This window comes from Aethalodelphis obliquidens, unplaced genomic scaffold (genome assembly GCF_003676395.1).
Source record: "Aethalodelphis obliquidens isolate GAN/ISIS:26980383/991018 unplaced genomic scaffold, ASM367639v1 scaffold14, whole genome shotgun sequence".
NCBI classification, from domain to species: Eukaryota; Metazoa; Chordata; class Mammalia; order Artiodactyla; family Delphinidae; genus Aethalodelphis; species Aethalodelphis obliquidens.
In genome coordinates this window covers 2275157-2290899 of record NW_020837958.1, presented here as the reverse complement: position 1 = coordinate 2290899, position 15743 = coordinate 2275157, and the positions used below count along the sequence as shown (strand labels likewise).

The window sequence follows — 15743 nt, the reverse complement described above, 5'->3', positions numbered from 1 at the left end:
GTGGCCTCTCCCGTTGCGGAGCACAGGCTTCGGATGCGCAGGCTCAGCGGCCATGGCTCACGGGCCCAGCCGCTCCGCGGCATGTGGGATCTTCCCAGACCAGGGCACGAACCCATGTCCCCTGCATCGGCAGGCAGACTCTCAACCAGTGCGCCACCAGGGAAGCCCCCTGCTTTTTTCTGGGAAGCTGAAAATCAGGATTTACAAGATGCTGTCTCCTAATTTAAAAATATTTGCTTAAGATTTTAAGAAACACTGTGGCAAAGCATCATGTTTTATACTATAAATATATACACTATTTGTCAGTTATATCTCAATAAAGTTGGAAAAAATACAATGGGGAAAATAGGACAGTGTTCTAATGGAGGTATATTAAAAAAAACAACAACACTGTGGAATAAGTAAAACATGTCAGTGGGCTAGATTTGGACAGTGGAGCTTCAGTTTAGGACCTTCAGACTTATTGTATGATGTGGAGAAAAGGTTCAGAGAGGGGCCTGGGTTCTGCCGACTCTGATTCTCTCATGAGATGGGAGGTAAGTCCTGCTGGGGAGCCCCTGAATTGGTGCTTTAGTCTCAGGGCTGGGTGATCTGGGTTGAGTTGCTGAACCACTCTGGGACTGACTTTCTTCCTCCATGAAGTCAAAGGGGAGGTCGATCACTATTTTACAAACTGTGTTCCTTGAGGTGCATTGGGGGTTTCTTAAGTGTTTCCTGTGAGTTTCATAGAAAACACACCCCCTCTCCAACCCCTTCCAATTTGGCTGTGTGCAATTGTAATGAAAACACTTGCCCAAATATGTGTTACACCAAGTTTTAATACATTGGAGAACACCAGTGTCTTAACTTGCTTATGCATCTATTATTATTGAAAATAAGAACAAGGTAACTTGAACTTTAAATGTATAATGAAAAGATTGCTTTTATTCAAGTATACATATATGCACATAGACATACCTACGTAGATATATATGATATGTGGAACTCTATGCATATAGTTCTTTAAGACTCTTTTTGAAAAAAATAGTTCTGCTGCTAAAAATACCCATGGAAACTTCTGGCGTGGGATTTCCAAGGTCATCCTCAACTCTGCATCTCAGAGTTCACATAGCCTCACCAAAATAGTCCCTCTGGTTACTTTTTCCTCTGTGCATTTGAAAGGGAAATGTTCATCATGCCTTCAACTGCCCCAAGAGCCAAGAGATGAGCCACCTGGTCTTTTTAGGGTAATTGTTGCTCATTCCTTCTGTCAAAGCCTCACCTGGCTTTTTGGGGGGCACAAAATTAGGGATTATGCTGACCCTTCTCCGCAGTCCCTTTTGATGACAGTGTCAAGTTCAGAGAGTCATAGCATATATGACTCTGCAAATGAGGCAGAGTCAGCCAGCCCATTCTCACCTTGCTTGGCCCAATGTCCCATGCTGTAGGTACTGCTTGCCATGCTGCCTATTGGTCTGCCTATTCCCTGCCTGTGGACTCTAGGGTGGAAATGGATACCAGGCATTCAGGCTGCCCCACAATGCCGCACCTGTCTTCTGGAAAGTTTCCCATAAAGATGTATAGTGCCTGGCTTCTGGGTTCAGAGGGAGCGCCCAGCCTTTCTACCGTTTTCGTGATCAGTGATTTACCTTTTTATACCAGTTTTAAAGGGAGCTGTTGGGTAATTTTCACATAGGAGATAAATGGAAGGAAGAATGATGGCCTTTCAGAATTGAAATTTGGGCATGCACCGAATCTCATAAAATGCTCTTTGATTTTAAAAATCTCTTGAAGCGGTTCACGTTTTGTTGAATTATGTCAGTGGGTAAAAATAACTATTGTCATATGGTGTGTGGGCTTGGTTTTGGAAGGGTAAAGAATCTATTGTTACCCATTGTGTTATTCAGTCGCTTATTACCCAACCCTAAAAACCAAACGTGTATAATAGAAAACCTTAAGCTTTGTCACTTGCTGAGATCCAGGCTCTGTGCTGAAATCCTCAAACTCTGCTCCCTTTGAGAATAGTGCAGAAGCCTCCCTAATTCGGTCAGTTTTAATGGGTGGATGGAACCTGTCCCCAGGGCCCACGTCAGGCAGGGGTTTGTGACGGGCAGCCCCGGAAGTGCCTTTGGGTTCCGTGGTCTCAGCTGAAGTTTGTCCAGCATCCGAGCCAGCTTAGCGCTCCTGGGAGCGGTTTAAGTCAAGAGCTTCAGTCAGGCAGACCTGGGCCGGAAGCGTAGACTTCCTAGCTGTAGGATTCTGGGTCAGGAATTTGACTTTTCCAAGGCTTATTAGTTTCTTCATCTGTAAAATAGGGATCAACACAGTTCCTGCCTCGCGGGTCCTTGTCGTAAGGCCTAAAGGAGTTGATGAATAGAACACCTGTAGTGCAGTGATTGGCCCATAGTTAAGGGCTCAATCAATATTATTACAAGTAGAATCCATTAGCATTAAGTACCCGCACAGGATCACTCTCAAACCACCCGTGCCCCTCCCTCTCTGTCCCCCAAACTCACGGGGTGCTTGGCACCCCCTGCTTCTCCAGCTGGCTGGCTCCTGCCTCCATCTCTGCACTGCGCTGTCATTGTCTTTGGTACCGCTCTCGCCCCTGGCTCTCGGTGTCAGAACCACCTTATGTGCCCTGGTATCTTTGGCATCCAGCCCAGGGCCTGGCGCAGTGCAGGACCGCAGGAAACGGCACGAGTGGCTTGGACTGAAAGGGCTTCAGAGCCTGGAGAGCTCCTGGGGCTGGAGTGGTCGCAGAAGGTCATCAGGTGAGCTGACGGGTGGCCACTTCAGAGGTTCAGTGAGGCAGGAGGAAGGCTGTGAGACTGGGAACATAGGAACCTTGTTTTGTTAGAGCCCCAAGAAAACTCAGACGCGGGGTCTGTATTGCATGTATCCTTCCGCCATTTTATACTTGATGAAATGGATGGCTTGGTGAGATCCAAGTCCCTGAGCTCTCAAGCATCAGGGGAAGTGGAACCTAACCCTCTTGATTACTCTGTTGGGCCGTGCCTACCGGATTCACAGGCTCTGCAGTGATGTGACATGAGCTCTGTGCTGTGGCTCTTCCATGTGCCCCTGCAGACCCCTGCCCCCCACCTCCACCCTGCTCTGCCTACTGGGAGGAAGCTGCCCTCTGCGGTCTACACCAGCAGGTGCCCTTGACCTGCAGCTTCCCACTGGGCCAGTCCAGCAGCAGGAAACCCCCAGTGGAGATGGGGGGAGGCAGCCGCTCAGCCTGTTCCCTTGTCCTGTCCCACTGCTCCTGCCTCTAGGGTTCTTGCCCAGCTCTTGCCCATTTCCCTTAGCCCCACCCACACCCTCGTAAACAGACCCTTTAAAAACTGTCCTCAGTTACACTGGTAGAGTGTGTCATCTGTCCCTGCCAGGATCCTGACGAATACTAGCACGTTTTAGAAAGAGTAATCTAGCAGTTCTATTTTAATTTTCCACTGTGCATTGAAGGGAGAGACTAGAAGAGAGGCAACCAGGTATGTGGACGAAGGAATAGGGCCTGCTCTTCACAAAGGGCGTCAACTTAGCTTTTGGCCTTTTATATTCAAATGAGGAATTTTAGGTAGAGTTGCAGCAGTACTTTGACAGGACTGAGACAAAGATATACTGCAGCAGATACAACCCTCTTCTGGCTCTTCTTAATTTAAAAAAAATCTTTTTTTTTTTTGAATTATCACATGCTAGTAATTAAAAAAAAAATTTTTTTTTTCTGGCCACGCCATGCAGCTTGTGGGATCTTAGTTCCCTCACCAGGGATCGAACCCCGGGCCCCCTGCAGTGGAAGCACGGAGTCCTAACCACTGGACCGCCTGGGAAGTCCCCTTACTTTTTTTTGGTGTGTGTATTAAGAGCTTCAAGATATAAAAATGGAAATGGTCCGTCTGTATCAGCCCAACAGCGAGGCTGTTTTCTGTTAGTTAGGGCTGAGGGTATGAGGTCGTGGTTTAGGGTGGCCACATGACAGAAGTGGGAAGTCCAAGTGCATCGTACAGGGATAGGACATGGCCACTGAGTGTACCCACCAAGGGCGAAGGAAGGGAGGAGTCAGGTTATTCCAGAGTTTATGGACTGGGAAACACGTGTAACGGGGCAGTCACAGAGGTACTTGGGAAGAGAATATGTACAAGTCTGTTTTGGTGCGCATCTAGTAGTGTTCAAAGTGGACCACTGATGTAATGACTGTAGCTTTGGCCGAGTTTGGATGGCATTGAGGGCAGTGTTAGCAGTTTTCTCTTCTCTGGGCCTGGAGGACGATTCTTGTGACTGGAGACACAGTCTCAGGAATGGGGGTGGTTCCCAAAGAGGGGGAGGGAGAGCTTTGTCTCATCAGCAGAACCAAAGGAGGTTGTGAAACAGAAACACATCCCTGGGGGAGGGGAGTGATAAACAAGGCTGGAAGTCTTGACAGTGAGGGTCTCTGCTCCTTAGAAAAGAAGAAGACTGCTGTGCAGTGTTGGGTGATCTTGGGCATAGTTAATGCCTGGCCATCTGGTCGACCAATGGGTGGACCATTGTCTGCTGTGCCTGGAGTATCTAGGTAACGGGAAGTCCTTGGCAGAACTGAAGACAGTATTATATTCTTTTTTCGTATGTTGGCATGTCTTCCTCCTAAGACAGTGAGCTTAATCTCTCTTCTCAGTGTTTGCTCCTTTTGCCCAGTTATGGGGCCTGCAGAAGCCTTGGGCCACCTGTGTGGGTGACTTTGCAGGGTGGTAGTGAGAAGATGGGTAAGCTATGAGTACTCCATCTGGGTTTGCATCCCAGGAGAGAAGGCTTTGGGGAATCTTGGCTAGAATGGTTGAGGTCAAGATAGAGGTCAAGACCTGGATTCTGTTTCTGGTGCTTCCTCGCTGGCTCTATGTCCTTGGGCAAGCCACTTACTGTCTGTGCCTCAGTGCCCACCTCTGTAACTGAGTTATTGTTCAACTATTTATACACTTGTAAAGTATGAGTTTCAGATTGCCCATTGGTTTTATCAGTAGGGTCTGAGCTTTGGTGTTGTCGTCTGTAAAACAGAGATAAAAATACCTTGCAGGGTTGCTGTGAAGATTCAAAGGTGATGATGGTCATAATAGCTTAAATAGATCATTTAATTTCATATTCACTGTAACAAAGCAGGTATGATTGTTTATAGATGTAGATACCGAGGGACAGAGAGGTTAAGCTACCTGCCCAAAGTCACACAGCAAGTAAATGGTGGCACTGAACGGTTTCCCCCAGGTGGTCTAGTCCCAGAGCCCAAGATCCCATGAGTCTGTGCTCAGACAAGGTCTGTAGAAAGCCCAGCTCAGTGCCTGGCACACAGTAGGTGCTTAGTAAACTTGAGTTCCTTCCTTTTTATCCTCAGAATGCATTCGGAAGTGGAGGTCCCCACAGTGCTTCTGGTAAGGCTGTTCTGCCCACCCCATGTTTTCTGATGTCCAGTTCGGGGTGGGGGTTCATTCCCCCTTCTTCGGCTGTCAAATCCACCTTTCAAAACCTCTCTCTATATTACCTTCCTCTTCTCCTCCCCACCCTCCCACCCCAACCTCTTCCTTCCGGAAGCTTCCTTTCCCTCCTCCCTCCCAATGGCGGAGCTTGATAATAAACAGTCACCAACTTACTATCGTTTTTTAAAAAAAAATTGAAGTGGAATTCACATAACATAAAATTAACCATTTTAAAGTGTACAGTTCAGTAGCATTTAGTACATTCACAATGTTGTGTAACCACCACCTCTCTCTAGTTTCAGAACATTTTCATCACCCCAAAGAAAATCCAGTACCCGTTAACAGTCACTCTCCCTTCCCCCTCTTCCTAGCCCCTGGCAACCACTAGTCTGCCTTCTGTTTCTATAGATTTCCTTATTCTGGACATTTCATATAAATGGGATGACAATATGTGTGCTTCTGTGTCTGCTTCTTTCATTTAGCATAATGGTTTTACGGTTCATCTACACTGTAGCATGTATCAGAGTTTCACTCCTTCTTATGGCTGAATAGTATTCCATTGTGTGTGTATACCACATTCTGTTAATCTGCTGTTCGGTTGTTTCCACCTTTTAGCCATTGCGAATAGTGCTTCAGTTGACCTCCACCATCTTTTATGCAATCACTGTCCCCTGTTGCAGTTTGGGCACAGGGGCTGTGGCTTTTGGTGTCCCCTGAGGCCTAGACAGGGTGAGCTCATTCATAACCTCTGATTGCTGGGTCTGTTGAAACCAAGAGGGAGAAGGCTGGGAGCTAGATGTGCCCCTAGCTCTTGGGCCTGGCTCTGCATACTTTATCTGGTTTAATTTCTGCCTAGAGGGAAGTAGAGAGTGGAAAGTGCTGGTTTTTCTCCACCCTGAAGTACTTCTCCCTCCTGTGCCTGGGACAAGTTCATAATAACCAGTTGGGAAATTTCTTAGCTCTGTGACCTGAGGTCTACTCTGACCTCAGCATCCTCATCTGTAAAATGGGGATGATCGTTCTTGTTTCACAGAGTTGTGAGGATTAAATGGGTTGGAACCTGCGGAATGCTTGCTTCTTTCCCTACCTGGATTTGGAGTTCTGGGTGAGGGACCACTTGAGGGAAGGCACTTGGAGGAAGGACGATTTTTGTGGAATCCTTCTCGATTAACAACTACCAGTGCCTTTTGGGGTCCTCTTAGAAGGGGAAGAAGCTGAGATAATTCTCATCACCATGTTTAGCTGTCACTGCTGAAAAGTTGTCCCCAACTTCCCTTTTCTGCAGTTAGTTACCTCTGATGCTCAGTGTATGAATCTGTGGAAATTTTCTCCCATTTCACCCCCAGGCCCAACTAGGCTCTGAGCTAACTTCAGGAAGATGAGCTTTCTGTTGATTGTATTCTTTTAAAAAGTACTTATGAGGCATCCTCCATGCCAGTTAACTTGTAGGGTGTTGTTTGCAAGGGTCTTTTTTTTTTTTTTCCTGTGGTCACTGGAAGAGTTTGGGGGCCTGGAAGACCAGGACTTGCCTCCTGGCTTTACCTCTCACTGACCAGCTCTGTAACCCTTGATGACAGATCACTGACCTTTCACTTTTTTTTAATCTATAAAAATGTGAAAATGAGTCACCTTGCTTTGTGGTTGCTGTAGTGTTCTTTTGGTTGCAAATCTTAGACAACCCAAACAAGAGTAATTAAATAATAAGGGGTATTGCATCTCCCCAGGCAAGAAGTCTGGAGGTAGAAAGAGTCTAAAATTGCTTGACTTGGCAGTGCAGGGATCCAGGTGTTTTCTGTCATTCCCCTCATCAGCCATCCTCAGCAGGTGGGTGAGTTCTTCCCTCCTTGTCACATAGTGGCTGCAGCGGCTCCAGGCATCATGGGTAGATCTGCTGAAGTCCAGCGAAGCAGGATGGTGTTTCCTTCCGTCTGATTCCTTTTTATTAGTGAGGAAGCTCTTCCCCAAGAGACCCCTTGCAGACTTCTCTTAGGTGCTCTTGTCCTTCGTTTTAGTCTGCATCCTTTAGGTCCCCTGGGTCCTAAGGCAAGGATTAAACTGCTAATGCTTTATTTGGGAAGTCAAGGCCTAGTGAGGTCAAGATGAGGGAACAGAAGGGGGAGTGAGGCCAAAAAGACATGAAGCCATGTGATGTAGTGTGTTATCCCTCTGGCTACGATTTCATGATGAACCTTGAAAAGATACCAGCTGGTGTGTATGCCTGGCACATAGGGCCTTCTTTGGGAGGGTTGCCAGGAGAAACTGTACCTGGATTTGTCAAAGAAGCACACTGATAATATCGCTTGAAATTAATTTTTAAACCTTCCCTAAGTCCTGGTACATTTCTCGCCAGTTGCTTTACCCTGGAAGGTAGTGTAGCTAGTGGTTTAGGACACAGACTCTGGAGTCAGACTGCCTGGGTTCAGATCCAGGTGCTATAGCTCACCAGCCCATTAGGGACCTGTGCCTCCCTTTTGGTAATGTTTGGAGGATTAAGTGAGTTAATATCTGAAAGCACTTGGGACAGTGCCTGGCAGAGTCAGTGCTCTGGGCATATGATTTTAATCTTTGGAAACGTGACTTTTTGCCATGACCATGATTCTCGAACTTTCACCTGTAGAACTCAGAGTCCTTTGACACGTTGTCCTGTGTAGTGACTATCAGCCACTCAATGTTTGCTGAGTCTAGGACTGTAAAGGGCACAGATGGAGATGCACAGACACGCTTCACCTTCATGTGTGCCCTCAGTGAGTGGTACCTACCCGAGGGCACCCTCCATCTGTCCTCCTCTCTCCCTCTGCCACGGCCTCCTGGGACTCGGAGCCTGTCTGCTTTAGCTCTCGGGCTCTAGCACAGCGCTTGACACATGCAGGTGTGCGGGAATCGCTTGTTAATGAGTTGTCAGTACTTTCTGCCTTGAAGTCCTTTTTTACAGACATGTCTTATTTCCCTTACTTTCCTGTAAACAGTTTGATGACAGGACCCAGATCTTTCATGTCTTAGGCAACATTTGGTTGGATGGTTGGATGATTGAATGGATTCCAGGTGAGGACACAACATATAGATGCCCAGGCAGAGAGATAATAACATTGCAAAGGGCCAGGACATGCCATCCTAGGGTCATGAGGTTATGTAGTTTAATGTTTTCCAACTAATGGGCCAAAAAAAAGTTTGCTGCCCTGTGCTGCTTAACTAGCAACTGACTCCTCCTTTTTCTCCCTCTCTTGTGGTCCATCCTGGATGACGTGGATTGATGCATAGCATAGATTGAGGGGCAGGGCCTGGAGGGAGGAAGATGAGCTGGAAAAGTTTAGGCCTGAGATGAGGAGGAATTGAGGGTACAGTGCAGTGGTGGGAATGGAAAGTTTGAGAGAGGGGGTGAGTAGGCAAGTATATCAACAGGGCTTCCCATCCCCCCCGGCTTGCAGGGAGTGAGGAGAGGAAGAGTACTGGATTCCTTTGAGTACTAGTGCCTGGGTCACTGGGAGACAGGACGGGGCCGGACCCCTCCCCCCCACCCCCCTTCTGTCCACCTATCTCATGAGATGAAAACTAATGTTGTTCTTATCTTCTCCGTTTGATAAATGCAAATTTTCAGGATAAGCGGAAGGAATACTGGCCTGGGTAAATCAGGCTCCTGGGACCTGACTGGCCTTGGCCTTAGCCTTGCTGTGGGACCTTGGACAAGTTTTTCCCTTCTCTGGGCCTTAGGGGTTGCCTCCTCTCCAAAATGAGAGGCTCATTCTTTCCTTCCGTGGCATTTATTGAGTGCCTACTGTGTGTAATATTCTAGGCACGGACATAGACGCGGTTTCTGTTCTCGTGGAGTGTACATTTCAGTTGCAGGAGACTGACAGTAACTGAGGTGAATGCCGGGAGAAAACTCACCAGTGATGTGGTGGAGAGTGAGTGGGGCTAATTTCCCTTGGTTGGTTGGACACGGACTCCGTGAAGAGGTGGCATCTGAGGCCACAGTCTGGGAAGGTCTGGGGGCAGAGTGTTTTTGGAGAAGGGAATCAATACGTAAAGGGTCCAAGGGAGAATCAGCTTCAAGAACATTGTAAACGGTGTGAGAGGCTATGAGATCAGAGAGGCCACACAGGCTGTAGTTAAGAGGTTGCATTTTATTCTAAGTGTGATGGGAGGTTGGAGGACGCTTTTTTCCACTAGAGTCCCTTTTGATTATTTTCTACTTTGTAAGGACCATACTTTGAAATATCCAAAAAGGTGTGTTAACTAAACAACAGAATGAACAATCTTGAAATATTTTAGGTTTTTAAAGTGTGGGGAAATAACGTATGGCTCGTGATAAATATCTTTGAGGATCCCCAGGGATCTAAAGATGGCAGATTGAGATACGGTCAACTAGACAATCTTTAAGGTCCCTCTGTTTCAAACATTCATTCTTCTCAAAGCTGATTGCCATGTGATTAAAAAAAAAAGATGACTGCCACCTACTGATAGAAGATGAATTTTTGCACAATGAAGATCTCAAACCCGGTGGATTTCTTCTGTCACGCATCTGGCTTTATACCCTCCATTTCTCGACCTGAAGTGGCTCTGAGGGAGGGGTGATGGGGCGATGGTCCTGCTTTCCTTTCTTTCTGACCCAGAGAATCTCAACTCTTGTTTCGATGTTCTTCTGCTTCAGTGCACAATGTAGCGACAGGAAGGAGTGCTGACCTGGGGAGTTGCTCTTGTTGGATGTTTCAGTGGGAAAAAACACTGCCAACAGTTGTCTGGTCTCCATTGTTTGTAGTTGACCCGCGGTTACACTGAATTCCCCTATTCAGTGGCCCTACACCCTAACCCTGGCCAACAGGCCTTTGCCTAATGTATTTAACACCCCGCCCCAGTTATTAAATTCCCAACTGCTTTATTTCTGATTTGCATTTGCCGTGGCTGAATGAATCTACTGACTTCCGTTTTCTTTTTCTGTTACAGATCGTGTGTACAGGTGACTGTAAGTACCACTTCCCATTCCACTCTTATGTTGTTCGCTACTGCCCCCCCATGGACACAGCAACATTAACAGCAACGTGAAAATCACAGAAAATGCTAATTTGCTAAAACTTGCTTAGTTTCCAATTTTTCTTTAGAAGTGGGGTGAGGGTGAAAACAGCAAGTGAAAGAAAAAAATTTTTTTTTTTTTTTTTTTTTGCGGTACGCGGGCCTCTCACTGTTGTGGCCTCTCCCGTTGCGGAGCACAGGCTCCGGACGCGCAGGCTCAGCGGCCATGGCTCACGGGCCCAGCTGCTCCGCGGCATGTGGGATCCTCCCGGACCGGGGCACGAACCCGTGTCCCCTGCATCGGCAGGCGGACTCTCAACCATTGCGCCACCAGGGAAGCCCAAGAAAAAATTTTTTATTTGTGCAATCCTGACAAAAAAATAATTTTTCTGTGATTTTTTTTCTAGCCTACATCTGTAGGTGATCAAAAAAAAACCCACTTAGTTTTCATAATGCAGTATCATTTATATTTATTTCATGTACTGTTATCCCATAATTATTTTCTTGTGTTGCTACATTACCACATGATTTTTAAAATGGTGTACAGGCTTTGCATAACCTTTGGAAAACCAGACATAGCCTCCTGGATACTTTGCTTCCACGTGGAGGGCTGAATCCCAGTTGCTGGTCCACTGAGGTCCTCCCAGGTCTATAGTAAAATGAGAAAAATAGGGACAGTATAATAAGTCTTTTATGAAACTAAATATATTCAGTTGAAATCACTGTTCATTCTGGGATTATGTCCTTACCAATTTTTTGGATCATAATTCGCTTCTTTAAGAAATAAAATTATTTATTTCTATAAGAAATAAAATTAAGAGTATATGGTAATTTTTTAATGTACGTTTTTGAAAAAATAAAAACTGGTAGCTTTTGTCTGTCCTCAAAATTCAAGGACTATTTTTTTTTTTCCTGATTCGTAAAACCTCAAAGTCTGTGAACCATAGAGATAAAATAATTAGAATATTCTCACAGTGCCATACAAAGGGGGCAGACCTTGCTGAAACCTTCTAATAAAGAAAAGCTCAGTTAATAACAGTCATTATGCAAAGCCTGTGCAAACAATAGAAAGAGGTCTACAATTGCTTTTTCTTCCTTGTTAATCAGTTTGGTAAGTAAACTGGAAGGTTCCTTGTGCAGGCTTGAATCACTGGTGCAAGAGAAGAAAACATCTGTTTGTAGAGGTGATACTGTAAAGTGGGGAAAGGGAGATGAGGGAACTATGATGCGTTTTAAAAATTATAATAAAAAAGTCTGTTGTATGGCTGGTGTACGGTGGGAGATGCCATTTTATTAGCTTGTGTTTCATTCTTCTTTCCTGTGTTCTAGGCTCCCGCTGCGATCTGCTTGAATTCACATCTACAGCCAGTGAGATTCAACCATCTATCAAGGCAGCAGGAAACTTTTCAGTGATAAACGTAACGGATTTGAGTGGCCAGAGTCAGCAGTTTCTCCGAGCAGACAGTGATGGGAAGACTTCATTTTCAGGGCTGGTTCCTGGGATGCACTATCTTTTCACCTTTTCAAATGGCTCCAGTACCTGCTGCCAAGAAGTGCAGATACGTGAGTGAGGCTTTTCTTTTGGGGATGGATTGTGGGTTTTAGAGAATGTCAGTGTCTTCACGTTTGAGCAGTACTGCGATGGCGTAGTGGTTAAAAGCGCAGACCGAGAATCAGGGTCCCAGGTTTGCTTCCTGGGTCTGTCAGTGTTTCACTGTATGACCTGGGGCTAGTCCTTGGTCCTCTTAGACCTCAGTTTCTTCCTCTTTATTACCAAAAATACATACATATACACACACACATAGTTTTAAAAGATATTTTAAGATGTACTTTGCTGAACTATTGAAAGTTAAGAACTTCCTTTTCTAGGGAATTCCCTGGTGGTCCAGTGGTTAGGACTCCACGCTTTCACTGCTGAGGGTGCAGGTTCAATCCCTGGTTGGGGAACTAAGGTCCTGCAAGCCTTGTGGTACGGCACAAAAACAAACAAACAAACAAAAAAAAACCCTGCTTTTTAAAAATCTTTCCCTGTAGAAACAGAATCCCTGTATAAATCAACAAAATTTCGTTCTTGACGTATTTCTCTTTCTTTAAAATGGCGCCATAGCCTTCTTCAGGAAGTTATTGTGAAGCATAAATGAGAAAATGTGTGCACAGCGCCTGGCGCAGTGCCTGGGACCCAGCCAGCACCCAGAAGAGGACTGCTGCTTCTTCTTGCTGCCCTCACGCTGTGACTGTGCCTATTGTTTTATCATTATCCTCACCACCATCATCACTGCTGATTGCAAATGGTACCACAATGATGACCTGCCAAAATGCTACTCTGACGCTGTGAACCGGTTACTTTATAAAGAGGAGGTTCAAGTCTGAGGGGCTTTCTGGCATGAAGTTTATTGAATTGTGGGCCACCAGATTCTTCTGTGCCTGGTCCCTTTTCTTTTCTCTTGTTTCCTCTCCTGCCCTTCTTCTTTGATTGGGTTAATGTTTGCATCTCCCAGGTTCCAGGTCAGGCACACTCTCCATGCTGTCATTTGAAGGCCACATGCATGCTGAAGTGGTGTTACCTGTACCACCTTTATTCTTCTGGGATAAGGCCCTGGGTCCTTGAGAAGGGCCTTATTGCCTATGCAATAAGGGTAACTTCTGTTTCTAGTTGTTACTCCTCCATCTAGACTGTAATTAGGATGCATCCATTTTGAAGTTTTAGTTACTGTTAATCACCATCATGGCTTCCATTGTGTTAAGATCCTGTACATCTACAATTTGACAGATGATGAAGTGAGGTTCAGAGCAGTGAGATGACTTCGAGTACAATCACATGCTAGTGGCCAGCAGGATTGGACTCTGAGCCCTGATTTGTGAATGTCCAAGTCCAATGACTTTGTTTACAATTTCAGGGTGCCTTAATAATAATCCTTTGTGTTTAAGAGCTGTCAGCAGAGGAACCTGAGACTGCGATGTTTTAAGGGACTAATTCCAGGTCACACAGCTAAGGGGCAGAGCAGTGCCTTACATCCAGGTCTGGATTCCAAGACCAGCTCTTTTCTCTTTATGCCATTCTGTCCTATGCCATCTTTAGGCCAGAGAACTGTGGAGCGTCCTCCTAATATCTGGGTCTGGAAAAAAAGTTATCATATGCTTCTGCGCTGCATATGCCTCTCCAGAAGCAGTGTTTTCTGAGAATCAGGAGATAGACTTATTTTGCGTCACAGGTCTCTTTTATGTCAGCTTCTGTACAGATTTAGCTCCCTGTTCAAGTCATGGCCAACAAGGCCACCCTCTGTTATTTTTATCTTTGTTTTACAGCCTTCTGTTTCACTAACACACATGCATACATGTATATATGGGAATCTAAATGTATTTTGTTGGAGGGAAGTCCAGGAGGCAAATAAAGAGAAATGAAATTCTACGGTTGCAAAATTCACTTCTGGAAAGTAGACGTACAGAGCAGTCCCTACTCTTACATTTCTTTTCGAAATATAATTTTTTTCTTTCCTTTTTTTGGGAAACAATATTAAAATAGAACCCAGTCCTACAGAAGCCGTTACCATCAGTCCAACCAGTGTGACCCTAACCTGGAAAAACGACACAGCTGGAGTAACGAGTACGATGGAAAATGGGCAGATGAGTCTTGCAAATCAAACAGGTGGTAACAGCACATACTCAAGTCCAGGAAGCGATGGGACTTCAGGAGACACCACATTAGGTAAGATGAGTAGCTCCCAGGAATGATCATGAACCATCCTTCTTGTCCTGTATCCTAGAGCCTTGCCCATTCAAGTTGCCTGCTGGAAAGAGATTGATTTTCATTAACTGTGGAAGACGAGAAAAGATTCTGTATTGTTTCCAGCCCGGGAGTTCAGGTGACAGGATCACTCAGTATTAAGGTCCTGTGTGTTTTGGGATATTTTAGCTACTTCCAACTGTTTGGTTTAAAATTGTTTTCATTATTATTGATTAATACTTACTTTTCTGCTAGGACTTGGGAACGGAGACCTGTTAGAAATGTGTCTTGGGCTTCCCTGGTGGCGTGGTGGTTAAGAATCTGCCTGCGAAGGCAGGGGACACGGGTTTGAGCCCTGGTCTGGGAAGTTCCCACATGCCACGGAGCAACTAAGCCCGTGTGCCACAACTGCTGAGCCTGCGCTCTAGAGCCTGCACGCCACAACTACTGAAGCTCACACACCGCAACGAAGAGTAGCCCCCGCTTGCTGCAACTAAAGAAAGCCTGCGCACAGCAATGAAGACCCAACACAGCCATTAATTAATTAATTAATTAATTGAAAAAAAAAGAAAAAGAAATGTGTCTTGATGGTGTTGGTAATTACTAGGCTTCTTTTAATCTCCCCAGGGAAGTTGATGCTATACTTATATTCCTGGGAGCTTCTGTTGGGCATGAAAGTTTGATATACTTTATAGAGGAGTATGTGCTTCAAATGAAATAAGAGTCCAGGGACTCTTATTAAGCTTAGATTTTTCTTTAGTTTAGATGTCAGTACCCTGAGCCACCTGTTACAGCTGCAAATTTAGCTTTTTTTTTTTTAAGCTGAAAAGAACCAAAAATATAAAAAACAGATGAGACGCTCTTTTTAAGCTGAGAAGAATACACAATTTAAAAAAGAGGTCCTGTGTTGGTTTTCTGATCACACCCTGTGTCGGGTGTGCTCTCATTGGCTGGTGAAGGCTGTGGAAAGCTGACCTCCTGAGCCCATGGTGTGAAGTGACTGCCTGGCACAGCGCCTTCTGCACACGGAGCAGGCCAACGCTAAACCAGTGGTTTTCAACATTTTTTTTTTTTAAGCCTGGAAACTATTTCCTTAAATAAAATCTTGCCCAGATGCCCAGTAAGTAAAAAGAACTGAAGAGAGAGGAGCTACAGGGATGCAGTGTCACAGGTACCTTCAAAAACCTCCTGGAGGTTCTGAGCACAGTTTTAGAGAAAACAGAAACCCACAGTAAAGATTTGCTGTATTGTGAGAGAGAGAGGAAAAGAAGGAGAGGGCAGAGAGGAGATAGAAGAGAATTAAGGAGGAAGAAGAAGACAGAATTTAGAAATGCTGATGCGACAACGTGATACAGAATTGGTGACTATAGGAAAGGGGAGGTGGACAGGTGGCCAGAAGCCCGCAGCCCAGGAACCAAGGATCCTCACTCCACCTTAAAGCCCCCAAGGTCAAGGCTGTGTTTATCAGCTCCTGTTTACTGAGCACATACCATGTGTTTAGCTGTCCTTAATACATCAGGGTGTCCTCACAGTAACCCTGAGGGCTACAGTGGAAGAAATGGTAATGCCGAGAAGTTAAGTTT

General features: G+C 45.5%; 1 protein-coding gene across 1 annotated transcript in view; it reads left to right on the top strand.

The window, feature by feature from the left end:
- Window positions 1-15743, top strand: part of PTPRJ (protein tyrosine phosphatase receptor type J) — a 168357-nt gene that overhangs the window by 101018 nt on the left and 51596 nt on the right. Inside the window, exons 2-4 of the mRNA XM_027114695.1 lie at window positions 10371-10389; window positions 11766-11999; window positions 13960-14142. Coding sequence (XP_026970496.1) covers window positions 10371-10389; window positions 11766-11999; window positions 13960-14142 — 436 coding nt within the window. The remainder of the gene's footprint in view (window positions 1-10370; window positions 10390-11765; window positions 12000-13959; window positions 14143-15743) is intronic.